This window comes from Phoxinus phoxinus, assembly GCF_949152265.1.
Source record: "Phoxinus phoxinus genome assembly, chromosome: 12".
NCBI classification, from domain to species: Eukaryota; Metazoa; Chordata; class Actinopteri; order Cypriniformes; family Leuciscidae; genus Phoxinus; species Phoxinus phoxinus.
The window spans coordinates 33,948,873-33,976,314 of record NC_136887.1 but is presented as its reverse complement, the minus strand read 5'-3'; the positions used below and the strand labels follow the sequence as shown (position 1 = coordinate 33,976,314).

Genomic DNA, 27,442 nt, shown 5'->3' with positions numbered 1-27,442 from the left:
TGATTAAAATGCTAAATATTACATTGTGGGTGTAAATTAATAAGCTTGGACTTGGTGCTGGAAACCCAAAGCACAGGACGAGACACCAGAATAAAAATATTCATGATTCTGAAGCTAAAAACATAATTATTTTAGATGAATGTGCTTGCTGACACTGCTAGGCTATATTTAAAATAATGTAGGCCACTTTTTACTGGTAACAAGACATTTGGCATTATCAGGACCCATTAATATTCCCCCATTGTATTATTATACATTATATTCATATAGTAGTTTAATGTAGTACTGACACTAAAACTCAGAAAACGTGATTTGTTTTCTCACACAGTAATTTTTATTGTGGGTGAATTAATACAGTTAATCACTATCCACGATACATATTGCTGCATTTTTATATTGCGATATATTGGGACACAATATTGTTACACCACGAAAATGAATGAAAATTCACTGGTGAAAAAGTGTTAACCCAGTAGCTAATAGAGCTAGTTAGCATGGCTAGTAAGTCAGAGATAATGCTGGTAAAGTCTCGGTGGGGGTGGGAAGGAGAGAGAGACACTAAATCTCTCCTAATCCTCCATCCTGCAAGTCTTCTGTGCTCGCCGAGAGCGTCCAACACAACACACTCACACACACCTGAACATGGGAGAGGGATTGTCATCACACACACACACAGAACCCTGCAGACACAACGGAGGAATGTAAAACAACGGGACGCAACAGAAGTCAAGATGGGCGAAGCTCCAAAGGTACGTTTATCACTTTCTCTGTGTCACGGTGGCTTTGGAAGAACAACACATTTATTTACAGTAATGCAAATGTATATAAACCCCCACTCTTAAAAATAAAGATTATTTGGTTCAACGAAGAACCTTAAACATCCACGGAACAACAAGAGGTTCTGGAAAAAGGTTCTTCAGATTATTATAATGTACTTCAGAGTAATACAAAAAAGAGATCTGTTTACTAAAATGTTCTTTGGGGAAACAACAATTATTCTTCTCAACATCACTTTTTTTTGCAACCTTAAGACTGTAAGTCATTTTGGATACTTCATCAGCCAAATACACAAATATAAACAAAGTATGTAATATGTATGCATTCAGTGTGCTTTAGGTTTGAGATCCTGGGACGATTAGCATTGTCTTATATAAAAGGGCCTAAGCAATCAGAGATGGGTCACATGACCCAGATAAATCTCATTACTGTAAGCCTTAACCACATGAATGGGTCTGTGTTTCACTCTCAATTAGTGCAATGACTGTGCAGTAGTCAACAGTTTGACTACACACACATACACACACACTGCCACTGTCTTAAATACGTGTGCTTTATGTTCTGGAGTAAATTTACTGAGGAAAAACGTAATTTGCTTAATCTTCACCTCAGAAGAGGCTTCATCTGTGCTCGAGAAAAAACCCTGCATGCTTTTACTTAAGAACATCATTATTATTATTGCAAAGGCAAGAATCACTATTATTGCTATTAGGGATTTGCGTAAACCTGAGTCATTTTTGTATTATTGATATTCTATTACAGTTTTTATTCATATTTTTAATTACTGTTTTTTTTATCTTTTAAATTTAGTTAAAATTAAAAGTTGTAGTCATTTAGTTGTTTTTTGTCAAATTTTTGTTAAACAAATATATGCCTATAGTTTTATTATTTTGTATTTAATTTGTATTTATTTTAGTAGGCTACATTTAAGTTAAACTACATACAAATTAGAAATGTTGCCTCATAAAATAAGTTTTTATATATTTGTTTATTTAATTGTTTAGTTTATTTTACCATTTGTTTATTATTATTTTAGCTAACAAAAGTTGTCTTTATGGTTTTGGTTTTAGTCTACTGTAATAGCATGGAATAAACCTCTAAATAAATAATTCCTCAAATAAAATTGTTTTGTTGTTACTTTCGATTATATTTACGTTTTGCCTGATTTTGCAAATGATAAAACCCGTAAAACACAGTCTAAACACACACACACACACACACACACACACACACACACACACACACACACACACACAGGTGAGTCTAATCAATTTCAATTTTATTGTTAAAGTTTATTATTATTTTAATTAACAACGCAGCATAAATGAAGCTCAAATGGCAAAGCGTGGCACTAGCAATGCCAAATTCATGGGTTTGAATGCATGTAATGCATGAACTGATGAATGTAAATCTTGAATGTAAATGTTTTCTCCTCTCTCTATCCAGAATCATATCAATAAAAGATGAAAGTGCTGCTGTGTGTTGTTGTCCTCAGGGTTTGCTCTCGGTCATGCAGAAGCTGAAGGGATCCACAGAGCTGGAGCTCAGGATAGTTCTGCTGGGTCTCGACAACGCTGGTAAAACTACACTACTCAAGTGTCTCGCCTCAGAGGACGTGAGCACCATCACACCGACACAGGTGAGTCAACACACACACACACACACATACACACACACACACACACACACATACACACACCATCACACTGACACAGGTGAGTCGAAACACACACACACACACACACCATCACACCGACACAGGTGAGTCAACACACACACACACACACCATCACACCGACACAGGTGAGTCAACACACACACACACACACACACACCATCACACTGACACAGGTGAGTCGAAACACACACACACACACACACACACACCATCACACTGACACAGGTTAGTCGAAACACACACACACACACACACACACCGACACAGGTGAGTCGAAACACACACACACGCACACACCGACAAGGGTGAGTCAACACACACACGCACACACCGACACAGGTGAGTCGAAACACACACACACACACACACCATCACACAGACACACACACACACATACACACACCATCACACTGACACAGGTGAGTCGAAACACACACACACACCATCACACCGACACAGGTGAGTCGAAACACACACACACACACACACACCATCACACCGACACAGGTGAGTCAACACACACACACACACACCATCACACTGACACAGGTTAGTCGAAACACACACACACACACCATCACACTGACACAGGTGAGTCGAAACACACACACACACACACACACACACACACCATCACACTGACACAGGTTAGTCGAAACACACACACACACACACACAATCACAATCACACACACCATCACACTGACACAGGTGAGTCGAAACACACACACACACACACACACACACACACCATCACACTGACACAGGTTAGTCGAAACACACACACACACACCATCACACTGACACAGGTTAGTCGAAACACACACACACACACACACACACAATCACAATCACACACACCATCACACCGACACAGGTGAGTCGAAACACACACACACACACACACACAATCACACCGACACAGTTGAGTCTAAAGACACACAGACACACACATCACTCACACGACACAAGTGTCTTAACACACACACACACCACTCACACACACACAGTTGAGTCTAAACACACATCTAACATTCCCTGTTAGCTGCGTTATTAGCAACGTACAGGTGTAGACTAAAGTACAGTGCTTATCATGAACACAGCCGTGCTAAAGTCGACTAAAAAGAGAAATAAAAAATCATCTTTTGGAAATTTATCTTAATTTATTCATTCAAAAAAGAAAATTGGTGTTCTTAAAGGTTGGAGTTTTCGTAATTTTTTTTAAATTAAGGCATTAAGATAAATTTCCAAAAGATGATTTTTTATTCCTCTTTTTAGTCGACTTTAGCATGGCTGTGTTTATGCTAAGCACTGTACACACTCGATTATTCCTAGCATTGAATGAAAAATAAGTATATTAATAATCAACATTTCTCACAGCTTATCTGCCATCTCGGTCGAAGCTCATTCCAATGCATTATGGGAACATGCAGAGACCGTTGCGGTATCATAACATATCAAATGACACGTATTTTGATTTGCAAATGAAGTTATTCTGGGTGATGTTTCCAGGGCTTCAACATCAAGAGCGTGGCTTCCCATGGGATGAAGCTGAACGTGTGGGACATCGGCGGACAGAGAAAGATCCGTCCTTTCTGGAAGAAATACCTGGAAAACACAGATTTACTGGTGAGAAATCATTACTTTAGGAAGACAGCACAACGCTACAGAGAAATAGCATTAATAGCATGTGTCACTATGTGCAAACTAACCAGACTTGTTTGTTGGTTCATCTGTAGGTGTATGTCATAGACAGCGCTGATAAGAAGCGGTTTGAGGAAACGGGATTGGTAATTATATGCAAATACAATTCATAGAAGCTTCCCGGGATAAAAGTAGTTTGTTCCTCCTCTATGTTGTGTTAAATTACACTGGGAAACATGCAGTGCCGTCCAAAAGTCTTCACTGAAAATCTGGGATTTCTGTCAAATAATCCAGTAAACAAAATAATTGCATTTAACAACATAAGATGTAACATAAATCCGTGATGTAAGATGTAACAAAAAAAACAACATATGGAAATGGAGGCGCCCTTATATGGGCAGTGATGTCCACTAGTGGAGAAGTGTGGTACTGCGCCCAAACTAACTCTCACTGAACGCTGATTTTCTGAGATATCAACCTAAAAATTGAAACACAACTTGTTCAGATTTTTGGCTTTGATTTTTTTTTGTTGCATTTTTAGAGTCCACCAGGTTATGAAAATATACATTTTATATAAATCCCTAATATATGCATAACTGATAAGCTTATTAAAATTAAAAACCATAAAATGTGAAGAATCACAAAGGGAATTTTGGGAATGACTTTTATTATTATTAATATTATTATTATTATTACAACCAAAAACAGTATTTTACTGTACAATTACATGTAATGTTAGATTTATTATAGGTTTTCCCTGCATAGTAAGGATAATAACATTTCATATTATTACTTGATTATCAATGTTGAAAATGTTTTTGCTGCTTAATATTTTTGTGGAAACCTTGATTCACTACTATTCAAAAGCTTGGGTCAGTAAGATTAAAATTTTTTAATATTCAGTAAAAATGCATTAACCCCTTATATTGGCCACAGCCATTACATATTTAAAACAGTAATATCCTATACTAAACCTAAACTAATCTTGACAAACTATATATCATTTGAGTTCAAAAGATAGCATCCATTCAATTCTTTTAGAAAAAAAGGTCTGAAAATGTTTTAAATATAAAGAAAAAAATAATAGATTCAACATTTGTGATGTGGCAGCGAGCTATAATGGTTGAATTAATGAAGGTTGAATTCATTTCAAAATCTGCCAAACTTCCAACACTACTTCTGAATAGCATTTCTACTTCATAAATTGTGTGAAAATTGTAAATATAATGGTTCAGATCACTCAAACAACATATGGAGATGGAGGCGCCCTTATATGGGCAGTAATGTCCACTAGTGGAGAAGTGTGGTACTGCGCCCAAACTAAATCTCACTGAACGCTTGTTTTCTGAGATATCAACCTAAAAAATGAAACACAACTTGTTCAGATTTTTGGCTTTGATTTTTTTTTGTGCATTTTTAGAGTCCACCAGGTTATGAAAATATACAATTTATATAAAATATGAATAATATTTTTTTTTAACATTGTTCATTTTCATAAACTCAAACTTCTATAACTTTTTTTCTGTTTAACTTCCTTAATTTATGTCACTTCTTCAAAAATCTGCCAAATGTCTTCTTTAAATTGATCAAAAGTGACAGTAAAGACATTTATATTGTTCTTTTTTTTTTTCTATTTTCAAATAAATGCTGTTCTTTTGAACTTTCTATTCATCAAAGAACATATATTAAAGTTAGAAAACATAATAGATTTGACTTCAGTCTTTTGTAGCCCATTGGATATAGCAATCTGAATTTAAAGTCGGCATGAAACTGAAGTTGAAAGTGAAGTGAAACGCTTCTGGAACAAGAACAAATGTGGGCGGGGCTTGATTTTGTTTGTGGGGAATTGATTGGCTGGTTGTGGTTTGCTATTGGCTGATCTCATGTGAGTGACAGCTTGCTCCACCCACATCATCAGAGAAGAGAAAAGATGCTGCGAGAGGAACTTATTCTCATTCAAGATTACCAGGAACATGAATTAATTTGGAATGGAACGGAATGAGACATTAATTTAAAACACTAATGATGTGCATAGATAATAAATAATTTTGACTTCATGGTGACTTTAAATGTAAATGATGTGTGTGTGTGTGTGTGTGTGTGTGTGTGTGTGTGTGTGTGTGTGTGTGTGAGTAGGAACTGTCAGAGCTGATAGACGAGGAGAACCTCGCGGGCGTTCCCATCCTCATCTTTGCCAATAAACAGGATTTAGGCACGGCGTCTCCAGCCAGCGAGATCGCCGAGGGTTTGAACCTGCACACGTACAGAGATCGAGTCTGGCAGATCCAGGCCTGTTCTGCACTCAGCGGAGAGGGAGTGCCGGTGAGACACACACACACACACACACACACTCACACATGCATGCTCTCTCACACTCAAGCATTTATGCTCACACACGCGCATGCTCACTCACTCACACACACGCTCTCTCACACACACACTCACTCACTCGAGCTCACTCACACACACAAACACATACACGCATGCTCACTCACTCACTCACACACACACACACACACACTCGAGCTCTCTCACACACACACTCACTCACTCACTTACTTGCGCATACACACACTCACTCACTCTCGCTCGCTCACTCACACACACACACACACACACACACACACACACACACACACACACTCACTCGCACACACACACACTCACACACACACACACACACTCACTTGAGCTCACTCACACACGCTCACTCACTCACTTACTTGCGCATACACACACTCACACTTGCTTGCTCACTCACTCACACTCACTCACTCACACACACACACACACAGACACACTCGAGCTCTCTCACACACACACACTCACTCACTCAAGCTCACTCACACACACACTCTCACTCACTCACTTACTTGCGCATACACACACTCACTCACTCACTCACACTCACTCACTCACTCACACTCACTCACTCACTCTTGCTTGCTCACTCACACTCACTCACTCACACACACACACACAGACACACTCGAGCTCTCTCACACACACACACTCACTCACTCAAGCTCACTCACACACACACGCTCACTCACTCAAGCTCACTCACTCACACACACACGCTCACTCACTCACTTACTTGCGCATACACACACTCACTCACTCTCGCTTGCTCACTCACACACACTCACTCACACACATTCACTCACTCACACACACTCACTCACACACACACACAGACACACACTCGAGCTCTCTCACACACACACACTCACTCACTCAAGCTCACTCACTCACACACACACGCTCACTCACTCACTTACTTGCGCATACACACACTCACTCACTCTCGCTTGCTCACTCAGACACACTCACTCACACACATTCACTTACACACACACACTCACTCACACACATTCACTCACTCACACACTCACACACACACACTCACTCACACACATTCACTCACTCACTCACACACACACACACACACTCACTCTTGAGGGAACCCGTCGTGGAGGACCGGAAACAAAATTGCACATGCTAGTGTTTTTATGGTGATGTGGTGAAGCATCGCAGATTCGGGTCGGTTGTCGTCCACTATGACACACACACTATACGAGACACACACTATACGAGACACACACTATACGAGACACACACCATACGAGACACACACCATACGAGACACACACCATACGAGACACACACCATACGAGACACACACCATACGAGAGGAAACGATCGAATTTTGCGTCCCGGCGCCCGTTGCCGTTCACGAATCCGCACGACACCCAACGTTACACGCATCGTGCAATCTGAACCAGACATAAGGGCGTTGTTCGCGTCGACGTCAAACCACACATCAATGGAAAGATTATTTATTCAGCTTTCAGATGATGTATACATCTCAATTTAAAAAAATTGACCAATGTGACTGGTTAAGTGGTGCAGGGTCACATGTATTCCTCCGCCAAGCATTGTAGTTCCAAAGATGCATGCAGCAACAAAGAATCACAAACGGCAGTTGCGCAGTAACACTGATGTAATGCGGTTACCGCGGCTTCAAACGCGGCTCAACCAATCAGAATCAAGGACCGGGACTAACCGCTTTATGAAGGGCTTTTTACAATACGGAGTGTTTCAAAGGCAGCTTTACAGAGATAACAGGAAATAATGCAACAGAGTTTGTTTCTAGAAGGAAATAGCATCACAGTCCAGCTTAAGTAAGTTCGGTGAGGTTTCATTTTTGTTGTCAAAAAGTTATTAATTTGTTAGGGGACTAGCACCGGATCTCTTCACATTACAGCAGTTTGAGTTTGGCTGAGAACAGCATCATCTAAATCTTCTTCCATTCTCTCTGTGTGTGTTCAGGACGGCATGAACTGGATCTGCAATAACCTCATCACCAGGAAGAAGTGAACTTTTCTGAGCTGGACAAGCATATGCACTGCAAAAAAAAGGGAAACATGTTTTGATTTCCAGTGCAAATATCTAAAAAAAAGTTACTGGAGATGCTAAATGACTTCAGATATTAAGTCTTGTTAAATCAAAATTAAGCGAGTTTGTATAAAACAAGAAGAAAAAATATTTTTGAATTTTTTATTAAAATTATTTGTCTGACCCCCATTGGCAGATATTAATATTATTATACTTGATTTAGATCATTGTATTCAGAAAACAAGACATAATATCTTAAGCAATTTTGCTTCAAGTATGTATCTCGATTTAAAAATGTTTTAATATTTATGGAAAACAAGACAAAAATATTTAAAAAAAATTGCAGTACAATAACCACACATGATGATTTGCATAATCAGAACAATAAGTGGTCCAAAGATGTCCTTTAAATATGTTTGTTTCTATTTTTGTAAGGAAGAAATTGATTTTATTTTGAGACGTTTGCCAGTACACAAGTCTTATTTTCTGGAAAAAAGCATCAAGAGTGAGTTTGTGCTCCAAACAAGAAATCATATCTGTCCACGGAGCAAGAAAAATAAAGATTATTTTACTAACCCCACTGACATATTTTTATTTACATTTTTTAACCATAAAATGCATTTAAAGGATTTTTTAAAAATATATGAATAATATATATGTTCTCTAATGTGTCTTGCAAGAGGAAGAAACTACTTAGGATTGTTTATTGCACCAAAAGATTGTTTATTGTTTTTATTCAGTACTGCTATTTTAATATAAGCTATTTAGCATATTACAGATGAAACTCGAATATGGTGCAAAAGTTCAAAAATTCAACTTAAAAGGTGAAACTAATATATTATATAGACTCATTACATGCAAAGTGAGATATTTCAAGCCTTAATTTGTTATAATTTTGATGATTATGGCTTACAGCTTATGAAAACCTTTTCACAATATTATAATTTTGAATTTGGGGTTTTCATGATGCTGAAAATTCAGCTTTGGTCACAGGAATAAATTACACTTTATATATATTCATATAGAAAACTGCTGATTTAAACTGTAATAATATTTCACTGTTTTTACTGTATTTTTCATCAAATAAATGCTAGCAGAAGAAATTCTTGCACAAACCTCAAACTTATGAATAGCGCTGTATTGCTGTATGCATATTGTGCACATTATGTAATTGTATTTGTATACATGGAACACCTGAATTACATTTACTGTAGAGAATTATAGTTATCATAATAAAAACAAATATCTATATTATTTATTCAGATACACTATATAAAATTAAGATTCAAAATGTTGTGGTTTTGCAGTGATGCCATAGATGCACAAAAAAGGCTTTTTTTTAAAGATGTGTGTGTGTGTGTGTGTGTGTGTGTGTGTGTGTGTGTGTGTGTGTGTGTGTGTGTGTGTTTGTCGCTGAAAAAGTCGCTGGTGATGGGAAGGATCTCTTGTTCCTCTTCGTCCTCTTTCTGGATATCAGAGTTATCAAAGTTTAATCTGAAATAAAACATGTAGGATGTCATAAATCATGTAGGATTTGATACTCAGTTATCCAACATCAAGAAATTAATACTATATGAATATAGTATACTATACAAAAGCTTTCCATGTCAGATAAATGCTGTTATTTTGATAATAATCAATCATAAATGTTTCTTGAGCAGCAAATCATCATATTATACTGATTTCTGAAGGATCATGTGACACTGAAGACTGGAGTAATGATGCTGAAAATCAGCTTTGATCACAGGACTAAATTACACTTTATATTCACATCTATTTGAAATTGTAATAATATTTCACAATATTTCTGGTTTACTGTGTTTTTGACCACAAAAAATAGTGAGCATCAGAGATTTTTTTCAAAAACATTTAAAAAAATCGTACTGACCCCAAACTTTTGAACGGTACTATGTAAATGCTAATTTACGTGATATGTATACATGTATTTAAACTTGAATATGGAATCAAAGCAACAGCATAGGAAAGAGATCTCTTTAATGTCTCAATTGTTTCCAGAAAGCAACATGATTAAATGGAGAGCAGATGGGACAAGATCTTGAGCTCTCAAACGCACTCAGATTTACCAAAATAGTGCTATCAAAAGTCTCAGATCTCAATATGAACTCAATTAGTTCTCAGATCCTTCAAACTCTCCAAGATCCTCAGAATCAATCCTTTAAAGAGCACAAGCATTTAAAGCAAAAGATATCAGCACGCACTTATAATAAACAGAACGTTAACGTGCACTGGTGTGGGCGCTAATATAGTTATCGTTAGAGACAGTTGTTAGGGGCCAAGCACCGAATGTGCTACAGTATAGCATCTAATGTAATCGCTAGTGTTCATATTCTTCTTCTTCCGCTCTGGAAGTCTATGGCATTGGCAGCCCATAGATCTGCTTGTGGATAAGTTATGAAATTTGGCACAAAGAAAGAGGACTGTCTGAACTGTCATCATTGCAAATTTGGAGTCTCTAACTCAATCCCTCTAGCGCCACCAACTGTCCAAAGATGCACTCATGTTTATGCTAATGACTTTTGAACCATAAGGGCTAGAAACTAAATTATTTGTTTATATACGATTCGATTCACCATTTTTAATTTGTTCGATTTTCACGAAGATTGAACCAGACCATCTTCTGTCCTTGCTAAAAAAAATTGATTCAGCAAACCGTTCTCGAATAACACGCGAACGAATTTGATGAAGTGTCCGCCAAAATGAACATGAGGCTATATCTTCACAATGCTTTAGCTTAGCGTATTCAGACCAAACGTGTGTTACCATGACATGAGGGTACCTGCACAGTGCCACCTAGTGGTCAGGAGATATGAAAAATGGCTCTTTTTGCTTATAACTTCTGAACAGTTAAGCCAAAAATTCGGTGCAGCCATTTTGGGTGTCTGCCATTTTGAATTTTCTTGTAAAATGCTTTATTTTACTAATATATTGGTGTATCGTTACAAAACTTGGTATGTCTCTTCAGCACCATGCCATGAAGCTACTCAAAATGTTTTGAGACAGCGCCACCTTGTGTTTAAAAGTTAATAAAATGGTTTTTTTTTTAAATGCGAATAACTTTTGATTATATTAACCTATAATAATGAAACTGGTCTTAATAGTTTCCTTGGGTAATGCCAGGAACATGGATGCCAATTTTGCCATTGTTGGCCAAACTCCCTATCCGCCATTTTGTTTTTATTTAAAAGCCTACTTTTTCAAACTCTTCCTAGATAATTGGTCCAATTTTCACCAAAATCGATTTGTATCATCTTCAGACTATGCCGGCAAAAAGTTATGGATTTCGTATCGATAGACTCTGAGGCTGTATCTCTGCAAAGCTTTGGCAGATTGACACCAAACTTCACCAAACTTTATATCAAAGTGCTTTGATGGTCAAACTTTATGGTCAAAAGTGCTAAACACATTACTAGTGATTGTATTTGTGTGTGTTTTTCACCTGAAATCATCTTAATATGTCTTTAATTGGTCATTGTTGCAGTCGGCCTGATGCTCCCAGACATGACGTATTGTGCCTTCTTTGTGTTTGGCCCCTTAATGCTGGCAGCTTTATTTTTTATAATCACCGTTCTTGCAAATGGACATTTAGGACTGAGCGACAATCTCCTATGACAACGAACACAAATACACACAGTCACACAACATAGACAGGCTTGGGCCGCTCCACACACAAAACCGGCATCAGGTTTTTATTATGAGGGGTTGGCAGGTGCGCGTCCGGGACTAAATGCTTCGCCCCATTTAGCTCCTGTCGTTTGGCTAAATTAGCAGCGATGATGTCATCAAGCGGGGGAGTTTATAGAAAGCAGCTTCACCCTCTCACACACACACACACACACACTCACTCACAGAGCTCAGCCAAGACACACAACATCATCTTCTCCAGCACACACTCAGGTAAGCCAGAGTATATGAGGGATTTAGAGCAGTGTGTGTGTGTGTGTGTGTGTGTGTGCGTGTGTGTAATCCGCACGCCAGCTGTGTGCATTTAAATCTGTCAAATCTGAATTTTTAGCATGACAATGTATCTTCTATGAGAACAGCTTCTAACTAAACTAAGCCGTAGCATTTAGTAGAGTTAGAAGAAGAAAAAAAACATTAAAAAAAACTTTTTTCATTACAATTGCTCCAATAAAAAAAATATTTGATTATAATATGGTAATTAACTATAGGGGCCAATATTTAACCCCTGGAGTTGATTTTGAGGGGCATAGTTTACTTTATATAAAAACACACTGTATGTCGTCATCCGTTTATGTCAAATAAATAAATTCAAAACACAAAATTCAACTGTTATATAGGCTTTTACCTATAAAATTATATTAATGTACAAGTCATATTTTATGCAATACTATAATTGTATTATTTTGATAATTATTTTTTTTATTATTAATTTCTTTTACAATATTTTATTAAGATAAGTCAAATAAAATATACTGGATATTACAATTTTATGCAATACTATAATTAAATTTGATCATTTTATTTTTGTATTATTATATACGATTTTTAAATATATTATTGAAATAAAATGATAAAATAAATACATTTAAATATAATGTATGTTACAATTACAACACAGAGGAATTAATTACAAAGCATTAAGACACAACTAGAGTAGAACTTAACTCTGTATCAATTCAACAAAAAACAATTATTATTAATGTTATTATTACATTTAATATTTATATAACATGTAATATTTATATAATATATAATAATAAAAAAATAATAGTCATTATATTATTATTGATATTAACATAAATAATAATATTTGCATTAAATATGTTATATAAATAATAATAATTATTATTATTATTAAAAGCAGGATGCAAATCATTCACAGTCATGTTGATGTGTGTGTGTGTGTGTGTGTGTGTGCAGACCGAGATGCAGAACGCACATCATAGTCTCACCAAACAGAGACAGCAGCAGGCCATGATCCTGAGCAGAGAGGCAAAGGGAGGTACGACACACACACACACACACACACACACACACACACACACACACACACACACACACACACACACACACACACACTCACACTCTCTCTCTCACACACACACACACACACACACACTCTCTCACACACACACACACACACACACACACACACACACACACTCTCTCACACACACACACACACACACACACACACTCTCTCACACACACACACACACACACGATATAGAATAAAGAATCCGAGATATCTGGTCTTCTGGACTTCAGTCATGTAGAGACTCAGAGACTCAGAGTTGATTGACAGGAGCAGGAACAGATCAAAGAGATTCTCCTCAGTCACTGGAGAGATTTAAACAGGAGAATCTCCACATCCGACATTCCTGAAACTATCCCAACACTTCAGAGGAAGCCTTTGCCTCAGTGTGTTCGTGTGCATCAGCAACTCCAGCTCCGCTGAGCTGACTCCGGAGATGAGAAGAATACGCCAGCGGCACACGATTCGAAATGCCACTTTAGGGCGAGTCCATTTTGAGTTCCTCATCGAGTCAGTCTAATAATAATCATAATCATCACTGTTCGTTACATTCATAACAGCAAACACGACAACCCAGAGACATCAGCATTTCGGCTCGTGATCTTTTCCTGAAAGAAGTCTCTTCTGCTCAAAGCTGCTTTTATTTGATCAAATATACAGTAAAATTGTGAGATATTATTGCGATTCAAAATAGCGGTTTTCTTTTAGAATCATATTTTAATACTTAATATATTTCTGTGATGTAAACCTGAATTTACTCCAGTCTTCAGTGTCACGTGATCCTTCAGAAATCTATCTAATAATATGATTTGCTGATCAAGAAACATTTCTGATTATCAATGATGAAAACAGTTGTGCTGCTTCTTTTTGTGTGTTAACTTTTTGTGTCGTGATTATATGAGGAAAAGATTCAAAAGAAAAGCATTTATTTGAAATAGAAATCTTTAATTTCTTGCAAAACTCTTGCTGACCCCAAACTTATGAACGGTGGTCTGTATAAAACACTAGAAGTTGAAGAAACTCACTATGATCGTGTGTGTGTGTGTGTTTGTGTCTCTGTTTGTTTGTTTGTGTGTGTGTGTGAGTGTGTGTGTGTATCTGTTTGTTTGTTTGTGTGTGTGTGTGTGTCTGTGCATGTGTGTGTTTTTTTGTGTGTGTATGTGTGTGCGTGTGTGTGTGTTTGTGTCTGTGTGTTTGTGTGTGTTTGTTTGTGTGTGTGAGTGTGTGTCTGTGCGTGTGTGTTTGTCTGTGCGTGTGTGTGTCTGTCTGTGCATGTGTGTGTGTGTCTGTTTGTGTGTTTGTGTGTGTGTGTGTGTGTGTCTGTTTGTGTGTGTGTGTGTGTGTGTGTGTGTCTGTATGTGTGTGCCTGTGTGTGTGTGCATGTGTGTGTGTGTCTGTTTGTTTGTGTGTGTGTGTGTGTGTGTCTGTGCATGTGTGTGGGCGCGCGTGTGTGTGTGTGTCTGTGCGCATGTGTGTGTGTGTGTGTGTGTATGCGCGTGTGTGTGTGTGTCTGTGCGTGTGTGTCTGTGCGTGTCTGTGTGTGTGTCTGTGCGTGTCTGTGTGTGTGTCTGTGCGTGTCTGTGTGTGTGTCTGTGCGTGTGTGTGCGTCTGTGTCTGTGCGCGCGTGTGTGTGTGTCTGTATGTTTGTGTGTGTGTTTGTTTGTGTGTGTGGGCGCGCGTGTGTGTGTGTGTGTGTGTGTCTGTGCGCGTGTGTGTGAGTGTCTGTGCACGTGTGTCTGTTTGTTTGTGTGTGTGTTTGTGTGTGTGTGTGTGGGCGCGCGTGTGTGTGTCTGTGTGTGTCTGTGTGTGTGTGTCTGTGCGTGTGTGTGTGTGTGCGTCTGTGTGTGCGTGCCTGTGTGTGTGTGTGTGTGTGCGCGTGTGTGCGTGTGTGTGTGTGTAGGTCTGAACCTTGGGAAGAAGATCAGCGTTCCCAGGGATGTGATGATGGAGGAGTTGAACCTGAACAGCAACAGAGGATCCATCATGTTCCAGGAGCGCCAGAGGAGAGTGGAGAGATTCACGCTGGAGAACTCAGGAGAAGCTCACACCGGCATATATGTGAGAGTAATACCAATTTATAGGAGAACATATTCAGAGCTTGGATTACACGGTTACACCACAACACTACAGAAGAGAGGCATTTATAGATTACCATGACAGAATATGCTAATGAAAGATAGTTAACTCCACATCAGCAACATAAACTCATCAACTAACCATTCAGAGACGTCCTGTTCTTCTACATGTCGTCACTTCTTCTTGAGTCTCTCCATCTTTGTCTGACTCGTTTTAACATTAAAGGTAGAACAGTTTCTGTCATTTTAGTGTGTGTGTGAGGTAATCGCAGCTGCTAACACACACCAGCTCTTGAAGCCCCGCCCCCTGTGCCGGGAGCAGCAGCTCATTTGCATTTAAAGGGACAGACACAAAACGGTGTGTTTTTGCTCACCCTCAAAAAGTGACACTTTAACATGATATATAAAAATATCTGTGGGGTATTTTTAGCTAAAACTTCACACACACACTCTGGGGACATCAGAGACTTATTTTACATCTTGTGAAAAGGGCATTTTAACCCACCCCCTTTAATATCTTTTGATTGATTAGATCAGGGTCTAAAACGGCTCAAGCTTGTCCAGTTTTGGCGACTTCCAGAGGCAAGAAAACACATTTGATCGGATTACTTTCGTAGTGTGAACGCTCATGTTGTCGAATGTGTTCAAACAGCCACAAAGAGACCGTCTACTCTCCGTCTACTGACCTGAAGCTTAAACATTATGTGAAACGCTCTAGCCAGACGGGATTTACACTTATTCGACTGAAGATCCAAGTTTGGTTTTAAGATGAAAAACGTATCAAGTACGGCACGATGTTCTCTCAGCATTCCTGATTTCTAACACACACTCACAGCGCTCGGCTGATCTTGAGGCCGTCGGAGCAGAAACGTCTCTGGTCATGTAAATTGCGTGAGCTTATTTTGTCCATTAGAACGAAAGATTTGAAAAAGCGGGAATGTGTCCGCCTCGTCTACTTGTGATCTCAAAACGCATCTTAATACCAGGTGTAAACAGGGCCCTAATGAAGTAACTAACAGCACACCTGCTTTATGCTTTATGGAAAAAGATATGAGATTTTTTTGCATTAGGTAAATTTTTCCTGAAGTAAAATATGCTTATATATATTTGCCAAGGCCTAATTTTCATTAAAATAACCAAAAAAATTAACTAAAACTGTTGAAGATAGTTAACGGTAATTCAAATAAAGCTTAAATAAAATGAAACATATTTTAATGAAAACTATGTACCGTAATATTGACCAGTTTCTGCGTCTATTTATAGTGTAGGGGGCGGAGCTTCAGATTCTAGAGAGCATTTGATTGGACAGAAAATTTGATGAGAAACTGAAGTACATGTGATGTCAAAATCATTGATCCATATTGGCAGAAGTGATCAACTAATATTTAAAGCTGCAGTCCGGCACTTTTTTGTGTTTAAAAATATAAAAAAAGACATTTTTGAAAAAAAACGTAACCAGCCAGTGTTCAAAACGATCTGCTTGCCTTACCTCGATTCAAAACGGTAAGCTTGTAATAATGATTTTAATTCCAGTGGTACTGGTGGATTTCTGCGGGAATTTCGAGCATGTCTTTGCGTCATTACGTCACTTCTGTACACATAGAGAAGGAGTCCCCGGCTAGCGTGTGTGGATGATGGAGGAGATTTAGCTTAGCACTTGGTATGGCGGATCCCGAAAGTTTAAAGCGACAATCACCAGTGACAACTGGAGATTCACCAGTTGTAAAACACAAAGACTTCGGACTTCAGATTGGCTACAGAAAAAATATATTTTTCACGTTTTGACGTGATATAAGCAATCGTTAGATTTGATCAGCATGGTACCCTACTGCAATGCTTCCCCCCACCCCCCGAATTTGGTCAGAACAAAAGTGAATGTTACTTACTTGTTCAGATGACATTTTCCGATGAAAATTCTAATGTTGACACTTTCAAAAAGTATACTCTGAGATTGCTGGTGACAGTACAGTATCCACAGCGACGCGGCAGCCTCAATACATTGTGTTCATCCGCGCTGTCTCATGCCGATTTACTACCCACGCACAGTTAATAATTCCGCGAATAACTGCAATTGCAGATTTCGAACAGAGATGAAGAAGAAAAACGACGGACTGCAGCTTTAAACGCTTATATCTTCTAAATGTGAATTTTGTTTTGGAGCTCACTAGCTTATGGATAACCGTAAGGCTAACATATTCATACTAAAAGCAAAAAAACGTACATTTTAGATTTCATGGGTATTTTGAATCCCCAGAATGTCGCCTGATGGAATTATTATAATGAGTTAATAAATCTGGCTTTACCCGTCTCACATTCTCCAGCTCGGCATCATTTGGCATTTCACAGATAAAATAGTCTTAGTTAGGAAACACTTTTTCCCAGTCCATAACATTCATGCTTTACAAGACATTGAACGAACTTCTCCATCCTGAACTCTTCCAACAGAACGACATGGATCAGAATCAAATCCAGAACCAGAACCACGTGATGACAGACATGCAGGGAGGGAAAGAAAACCTGCTGTATCCAGTGGCTGGAAAACACAGTCTCGTCACGAGCCTGAAGAACACGGTGGCCGGGAAAGGAAGCCCAAACGTCCTCGCACCAGGTACTCAATACCACTGCTTTTCTGGCCAATTTTACTAACTGTTCCATATAAATCACATTATATCTCATAACACATACTAAATACGACTCATGGTTAGTGACTTGAGCAAACCTGAATCCAAAAATATCCTGCGATACCTCATTTAACTATTCATTTAGGATATCCCAGCAAACACAATGAAACCACACTAAACACTTAGCAACTGCTTAGCAACCACCCAAATACCTTAGAAAAATGGCAGCAAGATAATGTGAATCATGTTAAATTGTCTAATAAGTTGTTAATAAAACTGATTCAAAGTCAGAACACTTAAAAACTTAGATGTTTTAATAATTTTTTAGGCTATAGATACAAAATAAATAAATGTACTTGAGATCTAAATAATTGTATGTGATTTAAATAAAGGTTAAGTAAAACAGAAATAAATAAGATTAAAGTTGAATTTAAAATTTAAAATTAAGCTATATATACATTTCTTTCTTTAAAAAAGACAAAAGTAGCTACAATATTACTAAAAACAAAATGAAACTGAAAATATAAAAATGAAAGCTAATTCAAAATCTTAATTACTATAATATTATAAATAGGCCTACTAGAATAACATAAATACTAATGTATTTATGTTATTCTAGTATTTAAAAATCTATGACTCTATTAAAATATAACAAAAACATTAAAATGTTAATATGTACATATTAACAAACATTCAAATAATAAAAAAACGAATTAAAAAATAACTAACTAATAAATAAAACTAGGCCTAATTAAAAAATTGAAATAATAAAAAAAATAAAAAAATTGGAACTAATATCATATAGTGCTTCTCGATTACATTATCTTGCTTCAGTGACTTTTAACTGGAAATCAAACAGAGCTAACGTTAGTCGTTAAGAAAATGATTTTGCAGTGAGCAAGAGGAATATGCGTGTTCATATTTCTGACGTCTTTGACAGCAGCTTCACTCTTCACTTACTGATGAGCTGATATCATTAGCCGCTCATAATTAACTCTGTCTAATGTTCTTCTCCGTCTGTGAATCCCTTAATAAACATCCATCTCCTGTTTCCGTCTCCTTATCTGCCAGTTTCCCTGAACAGACCGGTCCGAATAATATCCGCTAATGCGTTTGCGTGCTAGCTGTGCGAGCCCTATGAGCTAAACACTGTAGCATGCTAGAATGTGCTTCAGGACAGCAAAGCTCCCGCTATTATTGGCCCAATGAATCACCAAGCACCATCCTTTCCTTTTAGGCTACTCCGGACCGCTAAGAGAGATCCCTCGGGAGAAATTCAACGCCACGGTGATCCCGAAGTCTTATTGTTCTCCGTGGCAAGAAGCCCTGGGAGAAAGCGAAGAGCTTCTCTCCTCACTCAACACTCAGATACTCCCTCAGCCACCACAGAAACTCCCGCCAGCGAACTACAGGTGCTTTAACAGGTAAGACAGTACAAAACAAGTGTCCTAAATCGCATACTCTCTTGAGTAGGTACTTATTTTGAATAAGTAATTACTTCACGACCGCTAAAAACGTCTATATTATGAATATAATCTGGACGTAGCCTACTAACTTACATTCTCCATGTTATCATTATCATGTGACCTACCAGCGTCAGTTGTGTCGCTTCACTGCCATTCATAAATCTTCTCCCGTGGCCTCAATGGATAGTAAAGTACATCATATGCACACTTCTGTGAATTCAGACATACTTATTTTGTTACATTACTGAATTCACTATTTTATAGTAGGCAGGGCCGGATTAACCATTAGGGCAACTGGGCACTTGCCCAGGGGCCCAGGACATCTAAGGGGCCCTGGGCACCGTCAAATATTATGTCAAATATTATTAAAATGTCTCCATGATCTGCTTTTGAAGAAATATCGTAGGATCGTGCATTCTATCAGTTTGCAGTTCTGGCGCCTCCGTCTCAACATACAGCGCAACGTATATTCACATGAAATGCAGAGGAACGGGACACTGTAGTTTATAAAAAATAATTATTTGCATGCATGTGCTTTAAAGCCTTGCCGGTTAAACATGTCATTCGCTGCTGATGCGCTGTTCTAACGAGCGCTTATCTGAGCGCAATAACGTTACACCCATAGATATATATATATATAAACACTAGATACCTCGTACGCGCTGTTGGCTAATGGAGGTCGACGGCCGCACACGACGGCCATCTTGCCACAGGGGGCTCGCTCACTCGTAACATTGTGTTGTATGATGCATGTACTTTTTAAATAACCATAACTTGCTCAATTATCTACCGATTTTCAAACGGGTTGGTTTGTTATAAACGTCAGAGATGTAGTTATGACACTGCGTACTTATGAATAATTATAATATTATATATTTCAACATGTTCAAGCATCCAGAATTATAGCCATGTTAATAACGTTTGTAAGAAACCAAACCGTTAGTAAATCCGTCAAGATTTCAGCGAGATAAGAGTATTTGTGTTTGTGCAGATCATTCACCTTACAGAAAGCTTCCCTGTGACAAGATAGCCGCCCTATGATGCCGGAAGTGACTCCGCCTTAAAGACCCACTCCGATGAAAATCATGTTTTTCTAGGTGTTAACATGTTCTTGTGGCATTTTTCTGATGTTAGAGAACATATCTTGAGAAAAATAAGCTCAAAGTTGTATTTCTGAGTATTTCTCCATTCAAATGACTGTGAATCAGTGGCAGACGCTAAAATGCCGTCTAAAATAGACTGGAGTTGTGACGTAGTAACTCCACTGGGCGGGGCTAGTTAGTTTAAAAAGTTAACTCTCTGTTAACTTAACTTCATCTGTGTTAAAGCGATGTAGATTATAATGTAATGTAATGTAATGCGTTTTACAGGGGCTTTTTTGAAGTTGTGTTTTGTGTTTAATTTTACTCAGCAGCAGGGTCAGATACACACACACAAGCCATTGCATGTCATTGTGAACAGAGCTCCGATAGTGGCGCTGAAATTGGAACACATACTGTAACAATAAGTCACTTTCACCGTCGAGTTTCGCCTGTCGCAGTCGTTTGTCCCCTCGTGTGTCAAGCCCATCACTCGTAAGAGAGTCAGTCAGTTTCTCAAGTCCTACAAGTCATTGTGCCCAGGGGCCTCTGAACTCTTAATCCGGCACTGATAGTAGGGAATTATGGAATTTCGTACACAGCCGTAGTCCTAAACTAGTCCTAACCATTTTCTCTGCATAAGAAAAAAAAAATGCTTTGGTAAATCATAATTAGAGGCAGGGCTTGACATTATTATTTTTTTGCTCACCAGCCACTGTGGCTATTGGTTTTCCAAAGTTAATAGTCACTCCGCATTTGCACTGGCCATAATTTTGACATTGATACCATGGGGAAAAACTGCCATATAGATATTTTTTTAATTATCTCATAATTTGGCAGCAGGTATACAGGTGAAACTCGAAAAATGTGCAAAAGTTCATTTATTTCAGTAATTCAACTTAAAAGGTGAAACTAATATTTGATATAGACGCATTACATGCAAAGTGAGATATTTCAAGTCTTTATTTGTTATAACAAGGAGGCTAAAAACTGCAGCCTCAAAACTGCAGCCTCTAGCGCTAGAGCGCCTATTGAGATCATAGGAGTGAGGTTTACTCGCACAGCAAACCCCTTACTACTCGCCCCCTCCTACTCGCCACGCTCTGTGCGGGCCTCGAACCCGGGTCTCCGGCGTGAGAGTCAGGCGTTCTAACAAGGAGGGTAAAGACGGCAGCCTCTAGAGCCCCTATTGAGATCAGAGGAGTTAGGTTTACTCGCACAGCAACTACTAGCTGGCCTCCGTTACACTCACCCCCCTAAACCTCACTCCCATCCGGGTCACGGCACCAATGTAACCCCTCCACCTGGGTCCTACTCGCCACGCTCTGTGCGGGCCTCGAACCTGGGTCTCCGGCGTGAGAATGAGGCGTTCTAACAAGGAGGCTAAAGACTGCAGCGCTAGAGCGCCTATTGAGATCATAGGAGTGAGATTTACTCGCACAGCAACTACTAACTGGCCTCCGTTACACTTGCACATTACTTCAACTCACTGAAGAAAACCTATTGGATGGCTGAAACAAAAAAGAAAGAGTTGCATCATTCACAATAAGGTGACACACAATACTGCGGCCCATGTAGGGTTGGGACATCCAAGTAGGATTGGGATTCCCCTATAACAACTTCTTTATTTGGGAGGGATTAAGTCCATTCTCCACGGGATCATAAAACGATACGAGAAGCGGCCTTGAGGGTCACTGAGAGGTTTTGGCACATTAGCTTCATGCGTGATGATTACTTAAACAGAGCCGACCAGACTAATCCACCCTATCAAATTATGAAGTGCACTTAAGAGGGCTTCAATGTTTCCACTGCGTCTTCCCATTTGAAACGAGATCCACTGAGGAACTATTTAAGGAACCGCTGGCACACGGGAGAATCTCAGATACAAACTAGAATTGCGTCACCAGGTTGAGTCCAGTCCAGAGCCAGGAATATCTTGAGGGTGGCGGGTCTGGGTGCTTTAAGTGATCGTTTTGAAACTGGACAAAATTACATGCAGTTTCTCGAAACTTAGTTGTATTCCAGGTAAGCTCTTGTATTGAATGCTCACTTTATACTACCAAGACCTGATGGATAAAACCCATGCAATCTCATTGAATACTTATGAAATATGTCATATTATGGATGTCTAAACTAATCTGGATACATTTGAAAACGCTCTTTCTCTATGTTTTGTCCTTCCTTCCACACTGAGACGGCAATTTTGTCCTGCAAAAAAAAAAATTCTGAAGAAATTCTGAAGGTTTTTTCACATTGTAGTGTGGACTGTGAAAAAATAAGTATTTTAAAACGATGACATATTGCACTGATAGATATGTTTATATTTTATTGATATGTTTGTATTTTTAAGTAATCACTTTAATAATTAAATTGTATGAATAAGCAGCGCGTAAACATACTTTATCACTAGACAAAAATTTGAAATAACTTGTTTAACCTTAAAAGTATTATGCACTCAAGACATTTCACCTTATATAGAACCAGGGCCTAAAACTAACTTTTTGCCACACCGGCCAATGGCTGTGTGATTTTACCGGGCATTAAACTATTTTTTGTATGACACCGAAATTTTAGATACTGGTAATGAAAATTCATAATTCTCCATTCCAATTTTGGTAACACAGCTAAAACTACTAACCTAACCTAAATACATTTAAAACAACATTAAAGAAAAGTACCAGTAGTTTTCAGGTAGAGAAATTTAATAAAGTAATCAAATGTAAAATAACACTGAATAGTCTTCACTGTATAAATTAAACATCAATTAATCAGTTTCAAAAGTTATTCAGTCAAGAGCAGTGAGTGTTTTTTGTTCTTTGATTAACATTAGAAACACAGACAGAAGGAATATTAGGCTGCTGTCACTTTAAGAGCGAATACACGGATCTAATACACAGATACTGTACACGTGTGTTGTCTTTCTCGACTGTTTACATTCACTCGAGCCATAACCGACTGTTTACTAGGATACTCACCAAGACGGGCATTTTTTGACATAATTTTGTGTGAATATGTCAGTTCAATTTCAAGATGACGTGAAAGAGAGCTCATTTCAGTATACGTACGCACGCCGTCTGAGACGCGTCTTTCTGTGTTTGCGCACTAAACTTCACACAGCACACGAGTAATGAATAGAGTTCCCTTTTGCACTTTCTTGTGCTTGAATATTTAAATTGGAAATTCGTTGTTCACATTCATGTTCTCACAACATTGCATTGTTAGAATTCATTTAAAAATGTTGCCGGCCAACTGGCGATTGACCCCGTTTTATACTCGCCAACACCGATTTTTACTTATATTTGGTGCTTTATGAGTGTTAAAGGGATATTTCCCCGCTGGAAAGATGAATGTGTATTTAAATTGAGTCATGTATTTAGTAGAAATGTGAAATTATTTTAGAAGATGGTGCCGACTGAGGAAAAAACTGAAAATGTATTTTTGGCTCATGTGGATGAAAGACAACAACTCCCAGAATGCACTTGCTTCGCTGCCCTACGAGGACACTCCCAAGCCACGCCTACTGGTTACAGAGGGCATTATCGGAAGAAATGATACAACTAGGCTACTAGTTGACTCGAAAACGTACAAATAAACGTACAAATATTTTATCGGATGTGCCTTTCGTTTACACGACGATGGCGTTTTGGGGCTTAAAAAAGCAAAAAAGTGAAACCACCCTCCAGAGTGGAAATCTTAAAAACGCTCCACCGTTGTGTTCCCGTCTAAAGGGTAAAACGCAAAAGTCTGCTAGACAGTGAAGGCGTCGTGTACGTGTTTACGTCACAGGCATGCGCCAGTACAGGAAAATAACAAAACATTATCAAACTAATATAGCATTAATTTCATTGACAAAAAAAAAGTCACAAATCTGAGCGACACGTGAAGAGCACCGAGGGTTAAAGCAGCAGCTTTACCGTATTAAACATGAAAAACTGTGTCAGCGTCTCTTTCACGTTCATTGCTTCACATCGCCACCTAGCCGTCTGGAGTGCACACTACATCCAATTTCACACACTTTTGCGTCACCATGTGCACGCAGATTCCCCCCCCCATAACGCTCGTCTAAACGCAGAATAAAAAGTGATAATGCAACGCCACTTTTGCGTTTTCTCTTCAGATCGTTTCCGTGTAAACATAGCCTAAGATTGAGTCAAGAACCCTAGAGAAGAATCTATATATGAACCCCAATGAATCTTATATGTACTATTCACTTTCAGTGTTGCTAAAGATAGATCTTCACATTACATTCCTGCAAAGATGACAGAAAATGTGCAAACAATTGCTGCCCTGCAGCAAAACATGATGACAACTGCGTTCTAGGTATGTATCCGGATTAATTCAGATTAATGGTTTTTATTTTAGAGCCGCGGTGCCATTTGGAGGTCCTGTGCGCAGTCAGAGGGTGATTCCTGTTATTGGGTTTGAAACTCTGGAGACTCAAAATCTTCCTGGCATGACCTTGGCCACCATCTCCAAACGCCGCAACTTCAACAGAGCCCCGCGGGGATGGGGCGTCGGATACTCGCCCGAGTCCAGTGACCTGTGACCTCCACGCTGACCCACAGCGGTCACATCACAGGAGAAGACTGCCGCGCCGTACAGACCTGCGCTTCGCACTTTCACACCGTCACATTAAGTTCCCTAAGGCCAGAGGAGAGCATTTGAAAACCAAAATTAAACATCATGACAAAGATGATCAGGATGAGGAGATGTGTTAGCTCAATGATGGATGAGGGAAGTCTTGGTTGCTCTCCTAGAACATGACAAACCAATTAACACATTTATATAATATGAAATATTCGCACTGGATTAGTATTATCTGGGGACCTCGCGTGATTTAGAAATTATTACCCACCAACATTTGAATTTCGTGTGGCGCAAAGCCTGTGATTTTACTCGAATTTACTGACTTATCTCCCGGATATGACGTCAATGTGCTATTGCTTTGGAAATGTCTTGTTGTTATAGGTCTAGCTTATGATATATCATAAACAGAAGAATGTTCCTTACCACATATATTACCACATGCTCTAATCATTCTTTGTGTTTTTGCTTTTCTGATGATTTTCAGCCTTATCTTTCTGCAAATTGGAAGTTGTATAGAGATATAACCCAGCACCGAAAATACTATCAAAACACTCCAACACAGCCTCTATTCTTCACGAAAGATGGACAACAAAGCACATAGGAAACAAAGACCTTGAAAAAAGTATATCCACACTATTCCTGCGCCCCATGACGCTTTGCGTGAATTATGGGTGTAACTTCCGTTAAGCTGTAAACAATCAGTGAAAAGGCTCGCGCTATGAACGCAATTTAAGAAAGTGTCACCATAAAACGACGTTTTACTCGCGGTTCAAACATCGAACATTAAAAGGAAATTTAAAAGTGTAAAAGCATCAACAAGGTACTTTCAACTGACCAAATAACCCCAAAAGTGTGAGTCTTTGGTTAAATATCACTGTAATATCTGTAACTTATGTTGCCTTAATCAAAAATGTTCATTAACTTCAGCATTACGTGTTACTATTTCAAAATGATTTCCGTCATTTTGACAGATTATAGTTCGCATTTACCTGTGAAAACAAACCTGGAAAGAGACATGAGGATTTGATGAAAATAACGAGATATTATTCGCGCATTCCAGTGAATTATTAATGGATATATTGTAAATTAACTTCGGGAAACAGACCTTAAATTCGCAGTATATGTTGTCCTTTTTCATACTTTTACAGCGGATTGCAAAGGGGGAAAAGAAAATGATCGCGAGGAAAAGAAAGCAGCGACTGAACATGTCAAGTTAAAATACCAAGTGTATGTTATTCTCATGATGCCTTTAAATAAACCATGAAGGGAAATTGACAGCTCATCCAGTCAAACTAACAGATAGGCCTAAGCTTTATTTGTTTGGCAAAAATGATTTGAAATTATTAGTTTCAGCCTTTTTGAATGGAAGTTCCCCAAACCGGAAGTGCCACCCATAATTCAAAACGGAATAAGGTGGGACCCCTATTTTTTTTACAGTCTATTGTGGGACCCCACCAAATCACAGAGATGCCGATTCACACGGGACTAATGTTAACACGGGACCTCAGTGTTCGGAGAAATATGGAAGGTCATTTGCAGGGGAAATTTTACTTTACAAATGACAGACATGGCCGATTCACGCGGGATTAAGATCACAGACAAGCAATTATTACAAATGACTAGAGGTCACCAGGTAATACTAATCCCGTGCGAATAGGGCTTTAGTCGAGTCCATCTCCCTAAACTCTCAAAATACTGAAATGTGTGTATCCATTATGCATATTTTGACTATAGGTCTCCGTGCGAATATGGCTTATGATTCAGAACTTCAAAATACTGGCATTTCATGCAAATATTATTTTTTGCAGGATTCACACTTAAATTGGCCCTAAAATGTATTTGGACACTTTAGGCACGTGGAAAATGTGCATTTATCTTAGCATTAGAGGACTAAATATCAAATACCAAACTCTTTCTGTCCAATGTTTTTGCTTGTAAAATGTGTTTGTGCATCTTTCTTATGATAAGTGACATGCTTTGATATGTTTTATCCAATGCAACAGTGTCTGAATACTTTTTGGGCCGCTGTGTTTCTTAAAAACAGAGCAGACGGTACATTTAATGACAGCTAGTTTAATGTTCACAAAAGAAAATGGTAAC

The 27,442-nt window shown here is 38.5% G+C and overlaps 3 protein-coding genes across 3 annotated transcripts in view; 2 read left to right on the top strand and 1 right to left on the bottom strand.

Annotated features, from left to right (window-relative positions):
* Positions 1-27,442, bottom strand: part of arl9 (ADP-ribosylation factor-like 9) — a 324,624-nt gene that overhangs the window by 14,046 nt on the left and 283,136 nt on the right. The gene's annotated exons all lie outside the window — the stretch shown is intronic.
* arl3l2 (ADP ribosylation factor like GTPase 3, like 2) lies at positions 444-9,767 on the top strand. The gene is made up of 6 exons (XM_079631646.1): positions 444-749; positions 2,273-2,416; positions 3,968-4,084; positions 4,195-4,245; positions 6,236-6,421; positions 8,432-9,767. The coding sequence occupies exons 1-6, from the start codon at positions 495-497 to the stop codon at positions 8,477-8,479; spliced, it is 801 nt and encodes a 266-aa protein (XP_079487772.1). The 5' UTR covers positions 444-494; the 3' UTR covers positions 8,480-9,767.
* On the top strand, positions 12,337-27,409 carry myoz3a (myozenin 3a). The gene is made up of 6 exons (XM_079629946.1): positions 12,337-12,412; positions 13,400-13,481; positions 15,415-15,572; positions 18,035-18,197; positions 19,448-19,634; positions 25,118-27,409. The coding sequence occupies exons 2-6, from the start codon at positions 13,406-13,408 to the stop codon at positions 25,299-25,301; spliced, it is 768 nt and encodes a 255-aa protein (XP_079486072.1). The 5' UTR covers positions 12,337-12,412; positions 13,400-13,405; the 3' UTR covers positions 25,302-27,409.

What these genes read in the sequence shown, in the direction of transcription:
- myoz3a (XM_079629946.1), top strand. Translation starts at nt 13,406, where the DNA reads ATGCAGAACGCACATCATAGTCTCACCAAACAGAGACAGCAGCAGGCC. An exon ending in CCCAAACGTCCTCGCACCAG is followed by an intron (nt 18,198 to 19,447) that starts GTACTCAATACC and finishes CTTTCCTTTTAG; the next exon opens with GCTACTCCGGACCGCTAAGA. An exon ending in AACTACAGGTGCTTTAACAG is followed by an intron (nt 19,635 to 25,117) that starts GTAAGACAGTAC and finishes TTTTTATTTTAG; the next exon opens with AGCCGCGGTGCCATTTGGAG.
- arl3l2 (XM_079631646.1), top strand. Translation starts at nt 495, where the DNA reads ATGGCTAGTAAGTCAGAGATAATGCTGGTAAAGTCTCGGTGGGGGTGG. An exon ending in TGGAAAACACAGATTTACTG is followed by an intron (nt 4,085 to 4,194) that starts GTGAGAAATCAT and finishes GTTCATCTGTAG; the next exon opens with GTGTATGTCATAGACAGCGC. An exon ending in TCAGCGGAGAGGGAGTGCCG is followed by an intron (nt 6,422 to 8,431) that starts GTGAGACACACA and finishes GTGTGTGTTCAG; the next exon opens with GACGGCATGAACTGGATCTG.